Raw genomic sequence first — 16,065 nt, forward strand, 5'->3', positions numbered from 1 at the left:
GAGAGACAAGAACAACAGCAACAACGACAATTTCAACGACAATAACAAAACAACAGAAACAAACAAGACTACATCAGCAAATGTCTACGACGGCCATAAAGACCATAATGGAGATGACAAAATAATATCAACATGTTAACATCAATGTTGATATTACTCCACTTGTAGGGATGTCAATCTCTGATAGACGATTTGATTCCAATCTAGATGCACAAGTTACGATTCAAAAACACTATTTTAAAAACGCAACAATTTGATGCGGTGTACAAACGACATGATTCGTTTCAATTCGTTAGAATTCGATTCTACGGTGAATGTTTGTTGATGTAACAAGTTTCAAAGCAAAGAAGTTCCCATACTCACCTCTGTTGGTCTGGCTGCTCAAGTTTTGCGCCCTTCTTGCAAAATCCAAAGACGTTGCAAACCTTAGCTTTTTGGGGGGGGTAATAACTTCTTGATAATAACCAAAATCACTTAATTCTCCCATGAATAGCTAGAGCATTGTACTGCCAGAAAATGTAACTCTTATGAGCTATTTTGTTGTCATTGTTATATATTTTTTTTTAAGTACCTTTAGTTTTACCAGGCATTAAAATGAACAAGAAACTGAAGAAACAAGGGTGGTCTAATCATTTTTTCCATGACTGTATTACCTCCTCTGTCACTCTTTGATACTTTTTCTGCACACAAAAGCCTTTTGTCAGGAAGACATCATAAAAGTCATTGTCGTCTTCAGCTTTACAGATGCCATGTTGGGCAAGCAGGTAGTGAGTGTGCTGCTCGTGGCGTCCACAGTGCCACATGTTTGTGTCAAAGTAATAACAGCCACCTGTTGAAAAAAGGTTTATTTGAGGTACGACATTATTTATTCAAGTGGACAACATAGCTGTCTTAATTGGGTGGGGGAAATTGTGTATACGTAGAGAGCAATACAATAGCTACTTACTGTGTACTATATTTACACTACGTTTTCCTGTGGTAGTGTATTTCTTCAAATATGGCACAGTTTCAACACTTGATTTATCAGACTGCTCGAGAAAAACATTAAAACAGACACTACAGTGTGTGTAGAATACGAATAACCCCCCTTTTATTACCGTTCCTCTTCCCATAAAGCAAAAATAAATCATAATTTTATGATCACACACTGAATTGTTTTATCTCATACATTTCTTTGGTTGCCCATCGGTCCCCATGATGACTGTTGGGCTTTTTGTACATTTCTATTATGTAATACTCACTTTGGCCCCTAGAGGCAGACATGCACCACCGTCTCCCTCACACTTGTCTTTGATGACTGCGGCGCGATCAGCAAAATACAGGAAATAGATTAAGTGCTTGTATTTACGTTGTCTTGTTTTGATCCGAAATACAGTCGTATCTAGTTTTGTAAATTCTGAGCAATTTCCTGTTTGTGGTTTAATCAGAGCGAGGGTTTGAATCATGAGTTTAACCAGAAAATGAAAACTGTGCTTTTTGCCTCTTGTGGCCAATATGGGTACTGCAGAAAACAACTGACAAAACGAACAATACTGCGTAAACAATTCACTTTCCAACTGTGACACCAGGCTGCATCTAGCACTCAGGAACACCACAGATTTTTTTTTAAACATATATCAAAATAAGATTATATTAGGGACATATACATATGAAATAAAGAGTACAAATACAATTTTATTAACCAAACATTTGCTGAAACTGAATTCAAATTACATTTTCCTTTGCTGAAATGTTTAATCACTTCACACTTCAAGCCAATTACCTGTGAATACAATTCACATACATTCACATTCAAAGGTAAACCGTGGTATGCGGAGGTAACAGAAACGGTGGAAGTTGCAAAGCAAAATATTTTTGTGATGGTACTTGTAAATGTTTGAGAATCACTGGCATGAACCGGAGTGTCCAAACTTTTTCCATTGAGGGCCACTTACAGAGAATTTCAAGGATGCGGGGGACCACTGATGCATTTTGTATATTAAAAATGCTAAAACTAATCCAGTGTAGGCCAATATACTGTATGCTTACTTATTTAAACAAATAGGGTAGCTTTGTGTTGTTATCGGTGACAAAGCATTAATAATTAATTGTTTCTATTTTCCCAATATGCAGAGGGCCATTAAAAAACAAGCAGCGGCCCAAAAATGGCTCCCAGCCCACACTTTGGACACCCATTTTCCACATGTAATAATTTAATGTTTACCTGTTTCCAACACGTCATAGGGAGGCTACATCAATATTAAATTACAACTATAACTGTCAAGCTCAGACATGAAAAGTCGACTTGTACTTGCCTGCTTTGAAATGTTCAATAAATTAAAATAATTTCTACAAATAGTGGTTCTTAAAAGCATTTTACGACGAAAGACATAAATTACCCTTCAAAAAGCTGTATTCAAAGACAACATCTACCACAATATATAAGTGTATATACATATATATATATATATATATATATATATATATATATATATATATATATATATATACATATATATATATGTATATATATATATGTATATATATATATATATATATGTATATATATATATATATATATATATATATATGTATATATATATATATATATATATTTGTGTTCTACAGTATATTCTACACAGTGCCACAAAGGGTGAACACTGAATACCGTAGTTCAAGTGATAATGTTTCGATGTTTTGATGATTTCAGACAAATCCCATGATGCCTGCTGCAGACACATCAAACAGAAACACACCGTACTTACACCCGCACCCAAAATTATTCACACACTGGCCAAATCTTGCATCAAGTGAATTCTTATTTGTTAAAACAAGTCTTCTTTTTTCGCTGCACCTGACGTAAGGAAGGGGAAAAACATTGTAGATCATTGAAAAATATTTCCCATAAGTATTGTTCTTGTACACTGAGAATTATTCATTCACCATAACGGTGACATTTTCCATACATTTATGATACACTTTCAGTTCTCCTGTTCTTGTGATATTGATTTAGTTTTCATTTTTGTTCCTCAATGATGTGCTCAGAAATGCATTTTTGAAATGGTCAAATAAGGACAGTACCACGCCTTTCTGCTATTTTCTGGTGTCATTTCCTGCTCAAAGATAGCCATTCACCAAAAAATGATCACTTAACTCAAAATAGGCCAGGTTGTGAATCACTTTGGGATAGACCGTATGTAATTCCATCACACACTCGCACAAGATTTCACACTTACGGATGAGTACAATCTGTTCTGCGACACGAAGTGGTCGCCTTCGATCACATTACATTTTAGGGAGCGAGTGACATTCACAGCAAAAGTAATTCAGCTGCAGCACGTTTTAGTATTAAAAAGACGCATCGGTGTTGAACGTTGATAGGGTGTTTTCAGCCAAATGAACTTGGCTTGTGTTCATACACAACACACCAATAAAGATACACTCCGAAAACAACATTTTAAGACCAGTTGAAAAATTGCAAGAATTTACATTTTGCTCTGTTAGATCTTCTAAGCAGTTCTCAGCGGTTCTAAGCAGAACTGCAAAATGAAAAAAGCAGAAATGGGAGTGCGACAAAAAAAGAAAGCTATTTATTGGAAACCATTAAAGTGAAATAGGCTGTTCAACAGTTGATCAAATGTGCCATTTTCTGTTCGGTATTCACACGGTCATGATGGCAAAGGCAAAAAAATTTTCTCTCTTTGAACATGGTGGGATTTTTGAGCTGCCTAAGCAAGACACAGGACGATCCTCGGCCCACATGAAGGTTGTTACTGGCGCCGAGTGCAGGCCAATAGCCATCAGACGGCATCTGTGAGTAAGGGTTTTAATTAGGGATGTCCGATATTGGCTTTTTTGCCGAAAACTGATATGCCGATATTGTCGAACTCTCAATTTCCGATTCCGATATCAATACCGATATGTGTAACATCACATATCTTTTTCTTGAATAAAACTGTAGTGAAATAACAATACTCTTAAATGAGTACAGTTGTTTTGTTGGCTACTCCACCCATCTCTGAGTAGATAATTCATGTATTAAAAAATGTACATAAGAATATATTTGTGTTTCTTGTGCCTTGATTTATGTTATTTTTGGAAAGATTTAACTTGCTTTTAGTTAAAGGGGTATCCTTTAAAATACATTAATTTTCTGATTATTATTTTGTTTGCTAACTTTCATATTCTTATTTTATTGCATTAAAACTACTATATATAATACAGTATCTCCATTTGGGGATGGATGGCAAGGGAAGTTTACAAAAATGGACATGAGTTCCAGACAGTGGATGCCCTCTGTGAAGCCATCTTCACCTCATTCCCATTCCCACCAGCCTCCTGGAAACACTAACATCAAGCATGCCCACACACATTTTTAGCTGATAAACAAGAATGGCGCAGCTACTCATTACCGACTCTGATGAACAGCCTACTTCACTTTAATGGTTGTTTGCAACATTTTTTCGTCGCACTCCCATTTTTTATTTTTGCATTTTGAAGCTCTACTAATAAACTCCTTAAAATCCAACAGTGCAAAATGTAAATTCTTGCACTTGTTCAACCGATCTTAAAATTTGTATCTGAAGTGTGGATACCAATTAAGAATGACGGGTACCTGTGTCACTCTGACCCCAGCACAGTACAGTCAAACCTTTACCATGGATTTTTCCTCATGCCAAGACGTAACATTTTTGCATCCATGCAGGCAACATTCCTGCTTCAGCCTTCTCCCTCTAAAAGCATCTGGTTGGCCTTTTGCCCATCACAAGTTAACCAAATTCTGTTTGTGAAGCCAATATCACATTCCTTAAAATGGAATCCAAAATGTGGCGCACTTAAGTTCAGCTGTTGTACAAACAAAAAAGAGGAAGAGTGCATACTGTCGTACTTCGTGTGACTCAAAATATCTACTGTACGTGTAGTCATTCAAATTCATGATAAGCCCCTTCTCCCATATGACATCATCAATAAATTGTAGCTGGTAGAGACATAAACAAAAACGTTCCCATCTGAGTCAGTGTCTGATTATCCTATTCTCATAGAGAGTTCCGGATGAGGTCCCTTGTGGCGCGATGGTACGCGCTTCTGCCTTTCATGGCAGAGGGCGTGAGTGTGATTCCCAGCCAGGGTTGCGTCAGGAAGGGCATCCGGTGTAAAAATTAAGCCAAAACCACTCATGCAGTTGACTTGCTGTAGTAGCTCCAAATAGGGGACGGGGGACATAGAGTTCTGGATAGAGTAGATCCACAGTCAGCTGTCTGACGTCCTTTAACTAAGGTCCATTTGTAATTCCTCAAGCTTTTAGAGTGCTAAACACTGTACTGAGACAGAGTCATTGCTTGGTGCCAAGGGTCACACATCATCATCATCATCCATGTGCCTCAGCCTCCTCTCAGTGCTCTGTCTTCTCTGACTTCCTCTCTGAGGAAGCTGACCAACCGAATCCCGACACAGAACATACTGTTTCCAGATTTTGCTGAAGGCTGTGCGGAATTTCTTAATGCGGAAAGCATACACGATGGGATTGACGGCGGAGTTGCCATGGGTTAGGAGGATGGCGATGTAAATGAGGAATCCCGGCTTGTCACACTCGGGACAAAAGAGGGTGATGCAGTTGAGGATGTGAAGGGGAAGCCAGCTCACCGCAAAGAGTAAAAGAACGAGGGCCAAGGACTTGGCGAGCTTGAGCTCCTTGCCAAAGTACTGACTGGGGTCTGCGTGGCTCACTGTCACCTGCACAAAGACAACAGCATACAGTATATACTTAATGCACAACGCCACTCAGACACTTGGCACCTCATGTCATTTCTTTTGGCCAATGCGAGTGCTTTGAATCAAACTCGAATTTGATACACTGCTTGGAAGAGGTGGACCACGGTATTATTGGGCATGCACCGCAAAGGTACACAACGTCAAACAATTACTGTAATGTAATCCCTCCTTGCCAGTATGGATGTCCCGATCCACATTTTTGGGCTTCCGATCCGATCCAATGTTTTTTATAGTCTACCGATCCTATCTGGTATCGATCTTTTTAAAAAAAATAATAATCTTTTGTTACAAACATCTGAGATTGGCTGGCGACCAGTCCAGGGTGTACCCCGCCTGTTGCCCGAAGTCAGCTGGGACAGGCTCCAGCATGCCCCCGCGACCATAAGAGGAGAAGCGGTATAGAAAATGGATGGATGGATGTTACAAATATGAATTTGTGGAATTGAATATGGTTATGAAAATAGCTCTTCAAAGCATTAAAAATAATGCATCCAAAGTATTGCTGAATTGACTTTTTTATTTCACAGCATGACCAACAATGTTGTCTGGCTTTTGTAACAAACCTCTGTGAGTCAGGTCCATAATGCAATAAAAGATCCAATAAAAGTCCATCCAATAAAAGTTCAAATTGGAAAAAATGGGCAGGCAAAGTACTTACAGAGTAGGACTAATCATTTGACATGGTTATAGCTCAATTTGTAGTATGATTTAGAATATATGCCTTTTTTTTTAACAAACTCTCTTCAACGTAATAGTAATTTATTGACGGTCCCTGATATAAACAACCGGCGGTTACAGCGGCACCTGTGCGAGCTCACCGCACCATAACACAGCAGTCCGGGCACAGTGAGGGGCAACTACCGATGTAGCTACGGAGCCAAATATCCAACGTGAAACTAACCACCATCGTACACCATGTCTGCACGGTGGTGTTGCATTTTCTTCTTCTTGCAGATGGCGGGAGTCGTGGGGCAACCAGCTTTGAGGGGCATTGCCGCACCTACCATGTTGGAGTGTGGCCCAGAGTTACGAATGTTATACGGCAACTGGATCGGCCCGATCTCATGGCGGAAGCCGATATTATCCGATCTTCAAAATACAGCGTGTGGCCCAGAGTTACGAACGTTAGACGGCAACTGGAGAAAAAGATGAACAGCAGATGAAGGCACGCTCACTCGGGACTCTCGCCTTGCAGCCGTCTTCATCCGTGCATGTAAACACTGTGCAACACATACACAACAATGGACAGGCAACAGCGCGCAGTGATACAACGGGAGAGAAAGTAACGCCGAGCGATTGTGAGGTCTGCTTTTTTTCAAGGAGGAATTTTTGTGATGCAAATGTATTACTCTTTTGAACGCATATTGTTTTGAGAAGCCCAACTCTTCACTTACTCTAAGTGTCCCCACCAACTAGCTAGAACTACGTTCCTCATCACCGATATTCAACCAGAACTCTGCTCACGGGACGAAGCGGGGGGGGGGGGTAAGTCAATGTTGATGCACTACACTGCTGATTGGGATGTCACACAGCTTCAAGTCAAAAAATCTGAACTATCCCTTGAACTACCCCTCCTTACCAATGCTAAACCATTGTGAATGTGAAGAAGAATGTCTCACCTTCTTGTTGAGCTGCTTATGAATCATGTAGAAAATCTCCACATAGATGACGAGCATGAGGAGCAGAGGGGGCAGCAACCAGCCGAAGAAGTTGAAGTAGACCATATAGTCCATGCTGATGACTGTCTCAAACTGGCAGATCACCACGAGGTCGTCTGTGACAAGGGAGCCATTGTCACGGAGACGCTGTAAGTTATTCCAGCCGAACATAGGTGTGAGGCCCACTAGGATGGACACCAGCCAACACAGCAACACGGCCGTGCCAGCTCGTCGAGGGGTCACCACTCGCTTGTAGCTATGACGACGAGGAAGAAGAACAAAGTGTTTACCCCTGTCACTGTACTGTACAGTATGTTGATTGTAGTGCCATTTCTCCGCCAGTGTTCTCTCAACTCTTACATTATAGTCATGCAGGCATTGTGAATATCCATTGTCACCAATAACTACTTTCAGCCTGTCTTCACAAAAAAATTGAAGGACCTCAAACAAAAACTAATTAGCTGTAGTTAGTAGAAATGTGACATATACGGTAATGGAAAAAATGATTGGACCACCCTTGGTTCTTTAGTTTCTTGTGCATTTTAATGTCTGATACAACTAAAGGTACCTTTTGTTTGGACAAATATGACGATGACAACAAAAATAGCTCATAAGCTTTCCATGTTTTGGCAGTACAGTGCTGTAGCTATTCATGTAAGAACTTAAGTGATTTTGGTTATTATTAAGAAAACCATGGACGTTGCTAGATATCAGATATTAAATGAGCTTTATTTGTTATCATCATTATATTTGTCCAAACAAATGTGCCTTTAGTTGTGCCAGGCATTAAAATGGATCAATAAACTGAAGAAACAAGGGTGGTCTAATATTTTTTTCCATGACTGTAGTGCTTATTGGGTTGCTTCGGAATGTAAGGGATTAGGACAAACTTTCAGGGATTATCATCCCATGTCACTGGAAGAAGCTGGTACACAAACGCTGAGGTATCTGTCACACTTTGTTGTATTGCGTTTTTATGTATTATTGATGGTTTGTATAATTGTGACGTGATGGTGGTATTAAGTCCCCACTGAAGGACCAGGTACAAAAAGCTTTGAGGTAAAACCCGGGAGTCGTTTTTTTTATGCAGTGACAACATTAACTGTGGGCCTGGTATTCATATTGCTGGATTAGACACTTGTCGGGTAAAAGTCTTGAAAATGAATTTGTCTGTCTACACTCTCACTGGCTTTGATTTTTGCTTTTTTAAAAGTCTGTTAAACAAAGCACTCTCGCTCACAGCCAGTTCACCCAGGACTACTCAATGACCACTCAGCCCTGCATGAACAATCTCTTCCCAAATCTGAGTCCGTTTTTGTTTTGTCATCGCATCTCCTGTAACGGAGCCCAGCTGCTTGTAAAGCTCAGTACACCTACAGGTCAGCCATAGACATAAAAAAAACCCTTTGACTTGTAATTTCTAAATTTATCTCCACAGCAAAGTAAACAATGCATTATCAGACATTCAAAGGAGACCTCTCTTCATGGAGGTTTGCATCCTAGCAACATGTGCTTTAAAAAGACATCAGTGTCTCCTAAAACGTCTTCCACAGTCTCAACAGATGTCGTCTTCATTCCTGACTAATGTTGCCAAAATACCAGCGCAGGGTACTTGAGGATGCAACCTCCACCAAGTTGAGAGTATGCTTGATATTGCATTATGAGAATATTGTATTTGCTAAAGGATTAGAATAATTCAGCAATTTTCATGAAACAATTACTCTAAAACCTTGCAGCAATAAACATCCAAACAATAAGAAATATTCAGCTAAGAATTGTTGGCAGTGTGTAAACACCATTGACGTCCTGACGGAAAGTGATTTCCGCTGGTGTTTTTGTGTGCGTGTCCACTGCCGAGTTGAGAAATTATGCAATCCATCAAGCGGCCAGCATGAGCCTATTGACCAATCATGCATTCTTTGCCAGAATCTTCCAGGCCGATTGTCAAATGGTCAAACCTGAAGTTTTCTAATATGATGCCATCATTCTACAAAACTGAATCGAAAATCCAATTGTGATATTATGTGACAGAAGCAGCATGCCAAGAAATAATCATATTTGCAATATGTCTTCAACAGCTCTATCTATGTTTCTATCTCCATTTCTCCTCTTTTGCTGTTTTTTGTGCTAATTTTACATTTAGTAAATTGTGTAATCGAGTACAGTGAGAACAGTTTTATCATACAGTATAAGAGAGATGTAAAATGCAAAAAAATGTCTATGAAATACTATATTAAATAACAGTATATACTTATTTAAATAATGTTATTACAATATATGATTTTAAATTGTATGATGGTCTCCATCAATCACTGAAAGGTAGCTTGGCCTTTTCTTTTATCATGTTTCCACACAATCCTGGGTTTGTCCAGCACCAAATAAATCCACTCTAAAAGCTTCCTGTCCAACTCCTCACTAACTTCCTTTTCCCCTCCAGCAAGCCATCAAGACATCTGATTGTTCTTTTGTTTTGTTTTTCTTCAATCCCTAATTCTATTTGGGTCAATATTGAGCTGCAGCAGCGCTTTCTCTTTTCACTTCTGCAAATGGATGGATGGATATTTTCCACAGCTGCTTCAGTTATGTTTAAAGGCAAAATGAATTGATTTTTAGTTCCAACGTTGACAGGGTCAGCATGCGGTGAGCAGAGGACACCATAAAATATTCTGTAGAATTATTTTTTTGCCCACCAGAGACGTGACATTCCACATGCCAAAAGCTAGCTTCTGCAACCAAGGATCGGACCGCCAAGGCCCCCGCCTTCAGCCGCCACCCAGCTGACTCTGCACCCGACCCCTTTGGCCCCTCCCACTAGTGGTGAGCTCATGGGAGGGGGGACCCGTGTTCCCTCTTCGGGCTTTGCCCGGCCGGACCCCATGGGTGCAGGCCCAGCCACCAGACGCTCACCATCGTGCCCCACCTCCAGGCCTGGCTCCAGAGGGGGGCCCCGGTGACCTGCGTCCGGGTGAGGGAAATCTTGGTCCAAAGTTGTGCCTCTTCATTGGGGTCTGTTGAGCCACTCTTTGTCCTAGGACCTGTTTGTCGAGGTGGTCAAAAAACTCCTCGTGGATGAGATCCGCCCAGAGTTATTTAAGGCCCTGGATGCTGTGGCCGTGTCTTGGTTGACACGACTCTGCAGCGTTGCGTGGACATCGGGGGCGGTACCCATGGATTGGCAGACTGGTGTGGTGGTCCCCCTTTTTAAGAAGGGGGACGGGAGGGTGTGTTCCAGCTATCATGGGATCACACTTCTCAGCCTTCCTGGTAAGGTTTATTCAGTGGTTCTGGAGACAGCTCTACACTTTTGCCAGGGTCCTTGAGGGTGCATGGGAGTTTTCCCAACCGGTCTACATGTGTTTTGTGGTCTTGGAGAAGGCATTCGACCGTGTTCCTCGAGGAATTCTGTGGGTAGTAGTCCGGGAATATGGGGTAACGGACCACCTAATTCAGGCGGTTCGTTCCCTGTCGGACCGGTGTCAGAGTTTGGTTCGCATTGCTGGCAATAAGTCGGCCCCGTTTCCAGTGAGGGTTGGACCCTTTGTGACCAATTCTGTTCATTACTTTTATGGACAGAATTTCTAGGTCCAGAACAGGGCGTTGAGGGGTTCCATTCAGGTGGCTGCAGGATTGGGTCTCTGCTTTTTGCAGATGATGTGGTCCTGCTGGCTTCATTAAGCCGTGACATTCAACTCTCACTGTATCGGTTCGCAGCTGGGTGTGAAGCGGCTTGGATGAGAGTCAGCAGGTCCAAGTCCGAGTCCATGGTTCTCGCTTGGAAATAGGTGGAGTGCCATCTCCGGGTCAGGGATGAGACCCTGCCCTAAGTGGAGGAGTTTAAGTACCTCGGGGTCTTGTTCATGAGTGAGGGAAGGATGGAACGCGAGATCGACAAGCGAATTGGTGCGACGTCTGCAGTGATGCGGACTCTGCATCGGTCCGTTGTGGTGAAGACGGAGCTGAGCCGAAAGGCAAAGCTCTCAATTTACCAGACGATCTACATTCCTATCCTCACTTATAGTCAGGAGCTTTGGGTAGTGACCAAAAGGACAAGACTGCGGGTAGAAGCGGCCAAAATGAGTTTTCTCCGTAGGGTGGCTGGGCTCTCTCTTAAGAGATAAGGTGAGAAACACTGTCATCTGGGAGAAGCTCGGAGTAGAACTGCTGCTCCTCCACATTGAGAGGAGCCAGATGAGGTGGCTTGGGCATCTGGTCAGGATGTCCCCTGGACGCCTCCCAGGGGAGGTGTTCAGGGCACGTCCAACCAGTAGGAGGCCTCGGGGAAGACCCAGGACACGTTAGGGAGACTGTGTCTCTCAACTGCAGCTACACACAATAACCCGCACAGAAAGCTTTCTAGATCTTCCAGACTCTGCACCTCTTCGTGAAGTGTTTCCTGCCTCCCGCCCAAAAAGTCTGTGTGATTTACTCCACCCCCAGTCCTCCTCCAGGTACTCCTAAGCGCTCCCGAGGACTTCCGGACAGCTGCTGAACCCCTTTTGTCCAATCATTTACACAAAATAAACAGTTAGGACACTGATAAATTGTGACTTACAGCTTGCTCTTCTGACTCTTCAACACGACCAAGTTGGAAAGGTGTCAGACTTCAGCAACAGTTTGGCGGATAGTCCAGCTTCGTATTGGGCCATGTTCACAAAACAGTCTCGTGTGAAGTGGCGTTGACAGATATTTTTCTCTTGCTGGCCGGGAATCAGCAACTCCAGCCACTTGTGCCTGATGCTTGCCTCTTTAGGCACACCCGGACAAACATTTCCTGGGAGCCATTTGTCAACGTGCTGACACCGTGAACAGAGCAAAGCAGAGCGGGGGTGCTGGGCTTGCCAATACAAAGAAGTCCTGGTTGCATTGACGTCAATGGAACTCGGTGTTAAAAAAACTGCAGAGCCGTCCAAAACTACTTTCAGGTCTCACTTCCAAATGCACAAACCTCATAATCTTACGCGTTGCCATCGTTTAACACGAGAATACAAAATTGTAACAACATTTATAGGTCAGAAAAGAGGAAAAGCGTAATAGGTCCCCTTTAATCGCCGTGCTTGTTACAAGGCGCACGCATGCATCTACCGCTGCATGAACTGAAACAAAACCAAAAGTCACTAACTTCATGATCTACTGACATTTCTTATGACACAAACCCAAAAGCTCCCTTTTACTTGTCCACACACTGACACACTCTCTGAGTTTTTGTGTCATGCCCATTCATGCAAAATAGACGATGTCACAAACGCCGCAGATAGATCGCAGTCCTGTGGGATACATTTCTTACAAATGCAGTATATAAATGTATTTGTACTATAAAGCAAATACTTGGGTATTGTTGTTACTGTTACATTCATAATCGTGTGATATCTTGTAACGTTTTCATTCAATATTTTGAAAATGCAGCAGGCCAATTAAAATAAGAGATGTGGGCCGCAATTGACCCACATGCCAGACTTTGGACAACCCTGAGTCATGGAAATAAAACAGTCTATTTATCTCTGATAGTTTATTGTGTGTACATGTCTGCGTGTTGCTTTGGAACATTTACTTTTCCATTTCTAAAAGTTGTTTGAAATACGGTACAGTAGTTATAAAATATATTTTGCTCCTATACAGTGTATCAATTACACTCCTTTTATAGTACAATGTGTGCATCTCTTTGTTCCATTTCCTTTAAATAAGCAGCTGGGAGTTACTCTATGAATTTTGCACATGACAGGGTGTCGTTGACATAGTGCAGAGAGGACCGGCCAGATTCATGTACCTTTGCCAACTATTTGCATGCAGTTACCCTTCCTTGTACTCGTGCAAGGTGAAATAAACATGAACACCGTGGCTGCGATCCAGACACAAAAGCCGTCTGCCTCTCAGTGAATAAGGTGCTATCAAGTGGAGTCCTACCTCATGGGTATTTTCACTCGCAGATAGCGGTCGATGGCGATGGCCAGCAGGGCAAGGATGGAACTTTGCGTGAGGACCAGCACGGTGCAGGCGACCAGCAGGCAGCTGTAGAAGTGCGTCTGGAGTCCGATGCTGATGGTGATGGCGAGGGGGATAACGAGAGCACCAACCGCAATGTCAGCCAAGGCCAGGGACACAATGAAGCAAAACGTGGTATCCCGTAGCGACCGGTTGATGCGCACGGCCCATACCACCATCACGTTACCGACGACCGACGACACGGCGATGAGCACCTCCATGCCCATGTAGAGGGCTTTGGACGAGGGCAGAACCCAAGTCATGTTCGGGTAGGCTGCGCGCTCTGAGGGGACCAGCCCGACACTCCTGCCTGAGTGAAGCCCCGCTCAAATAGATCCAAACAACTGCTCCCGCTGAGGTGTCCGCTCGGTTTTATATTCATCTATTTTTTTTTTGTTCTATTCTCTCTAGTCCTGAATGGGGAGATGCGCAGCAGACGCAGAACTTGGTCGACACATGCTCCTAGTAAGTGACTACTGGAGAATGAGAAGTGGCTCCTCCAGTCTTGCTGATGAACACCGAATGAGTCACAAAAGCACGTTTCACAATGGAGAATTTCAAAGCCTTCACAAAAAGCTTGACAGTCAGTAATAGCTCCGCGTAAAGATGAGTCACTTTAATGATTGCAACATCGCATCTTATCATGTTTGGGGAATATTATCCAGCAGACGTTTGCGTGTGTCTGCTTTACTGTTGATATGTCTCATTTAACCCGAGCCAGTAGTTAATAAGGGAATTATTTATCGGAGCTCAATGCTAAGTCATCCTCCCATGATGCATCCAACCAAAAAGTTCAAATGCAGGAGGGGGATGTACAGTATCATTCCACTGAATTGAAAATGTTTCTGTGCTAAATCGAGACAGATGTAGAGACAATCAACACAAAGTTTAACATCTCACACTGTACCACATACAGCACACCTAATCATTAAATCAACCATTTAGAAGTACTGCTTCTTCAGGGATATTCAATTTATTTGTTTATTATTATTATTGTTTTGTATATGGGCTCTGCCATATATTAAAATGTTACCTCATCAAATTACCTCCTAATTCAAGCCAGAAAGTAAAATAGAAAATATGGATACGCTAGTCAAAGACCCTTTAGGAGCACTCTGCTGTCTTTAAGGACGTGCTGCAAAAAAAAGCGTGTCAAATACTCTGTAAATGACAGGGGCAAGCTGCTGCTTTTAAAGATGTTATGGAAAAAAGCCAGTCCAAGCTCCTCTACATGGCAGGAGCACTTAGCTGTTTTTCAAAGAGGTGTAGCAAAAAATACTAGTCAAAGTTCCTCTATATGACAGGAGCGCTCTGCGTTTTTTTGAAGAGCTATACAGCAAAAAAAAAAAAAAAGGCAGTCTAAAATTCTTCATATGACACGGGCGCTCTGCTGTTTTTAAGGACGTGTCCCAAACTACGCTAGTCAAAGATAATCTGACGACCTACAGTCGTCCCTCATTTACAGCGGTTAATTGGTTCCTGACCACAATAAATGAATTTCCAATACTGTAGGATTCAATGTTAATAAATTGAATATTTTCACAGTTAGAGCAGAGAAACCTGTTTGTGACTTTCTAAATATGTTTTTTTAACATTAAGAGCCCCGTGGACGTGAAATAACACGCATTTATAGTCACGTTTACACTATTATTCATTGTTTACATCCCATAGCTAGCAAACTAGGGAGCTAACAAGCTCGCGAACTAACCAGTTAGCCTCAGATGTATTTCTTCTAAACTTAGGAAGCCAAAAACGTACCACTTCCACACGGAATGGGACAACCTTTTTTCCAGTGTATCATGTTGGACATGCCATGGCAGACTTCACGACTTGTGCAGTTTTAAGGTACTCTAAGGTAATATCTCATCAATGTTTTGTGTCATGACTGCCGACTAGTGACCAGAATACCACATATCATGTCTATTTCAATATGTTTTGACTGATAACATACCATATTCTACCATGAAACAGCGATCGTTTATTAATTTCTGAAAACCGTGATATAGCGAGGGAGCGATAATCAAACTGCGATATTGCGAGGGACAACTGTACCGCAAAAAGTGCCTCTCAAAGCCCTTCTATATGACAGGAGCACTGTTTTTTTAGGATTTCCCACGAAAGCGCATGAAAGATCCTCCGTGTGGCAAGAGTCCTCTGTTGGTTTTAGGACTCTTCTGCAAAAATGTTCGTCACTCCCAAGTTTTGAACTGAACTTGTAGGCTGCTCTGATATCATTCATGTGCTAGATTTGGCCTTCAGGCCACCAGTTGAATACCTGCTTAATAAGTTCCTTAATTTTTGTCTTAAGACACGTCATACAATTGTACGCTTCCAACTATGTGTTTACCTTTTTCTAGTCTCCAGTGCACAGTCATGTCCAGGTTAGGTGTGGAAGAACTTCAAAGTTCTAGCCGCAACCCCATCAAAACACCTTACATTCACAAAAAAAACCCCAAACAAAACCCACCTCAGTGAAAAGTCTATACTGAGGTGGACAAGATGGCTTGATGAGTGGTCTCCTTTCCCTCACCTTGAGTATAATGAAGGTCTTTGGTGCCGAGGATGATTCACGTGTGTCTACGTGCTCTATCATCTGTCAGAAACGAATGTTTTGCATTTTTTTCTTAGCCACAAAATTGATTCTACCTCCTCCACACTGATTAAATCATTAGTACAA

At 42.0% G+C, this 16,065-nt stretch overlaps 1 protein-coding gene across 2 annotated transcripts; it reads right to left on the bottom strand.

Moving 5' to 3' along the window:
- Positions 1–2,604: 2,604 nt before the first annotated feature.
- LOC129186971 (adenosine receptor A1-like) lies at positions 2,605–13,883 on the bottom strand. Of its 2 annotated transcripts, none has more exons than XM_054785775.1 (3): positions 13,311–13,883; positions 7,371–7,665; positions 2,605–5,712 (listed from the first exon to the last, which is right to left on the bottom strand). In XM_054785775.1, exons 1-3 carry the CDS (start codon positions 13,649–13,651, stop codon positions 5,332–5,334), a joined length of 1,017 nt encoding a protein of 338 aa, XP_054641750.1. In that variant the 5' UTR covers positions 13,652–13,883; the 3' UTR covers positions 2,605–5,331. The 2 variants fall into 2 exon arrangements, with proteins under 2 accessions (XP_054641750.1, XP_054641751.1); XM_054785776.1 differs by lacking the exon at positions 13,311–13,883 and adding an exon at positions 7,770–8,077.
- Positions 13,884–16,065: the final 2,182 nt, after the last annotated feature.

The sequence above is a fragment of the Dunckerocampus dactyliophorus genome, chromosome 8, assembly GCF_027744805.1.
Source record: "Dunckerocampus dactyliophorus isolate RoL2022-P2 chromosome 8, RoL_Ddac_1.1, whole genome shotgun sequence".
Taxonomy (NCBI): domain Eukaryota; kingdom Metazoa; phylum Chordata; class Actinopteri; order Syngnathiformes; family Syngnathidae; genus Dunckerocampus; species Dunckerocampus dactyliophorus.

Excerpts from the sequence above, each read along its gene's own strand:
- LOC129186971 (XM_054785775.1), bottom strand. The coding sequence starts at position 13,651 with ATGACTTGGGTTCTGCCCTCGTCCAAAGCCCTCTACATGGGCATGGAG. Across the intron at positions 7,666-13,310 it reads CGAGTGAAAATACCCATGAG|CTACAAGCGAGTGGTGACCC; the intron begins GTAGGACTCCAC and ends TCGTCGTCATAG. Across the intron at positions 5,713-7,370 it reads ATAAGCAGCTCAACAAGAAG|GTGACAGTGAGCCACGCAGA; the intron begins GTGAGACATTCT and ends GTCTTTGTGCAG.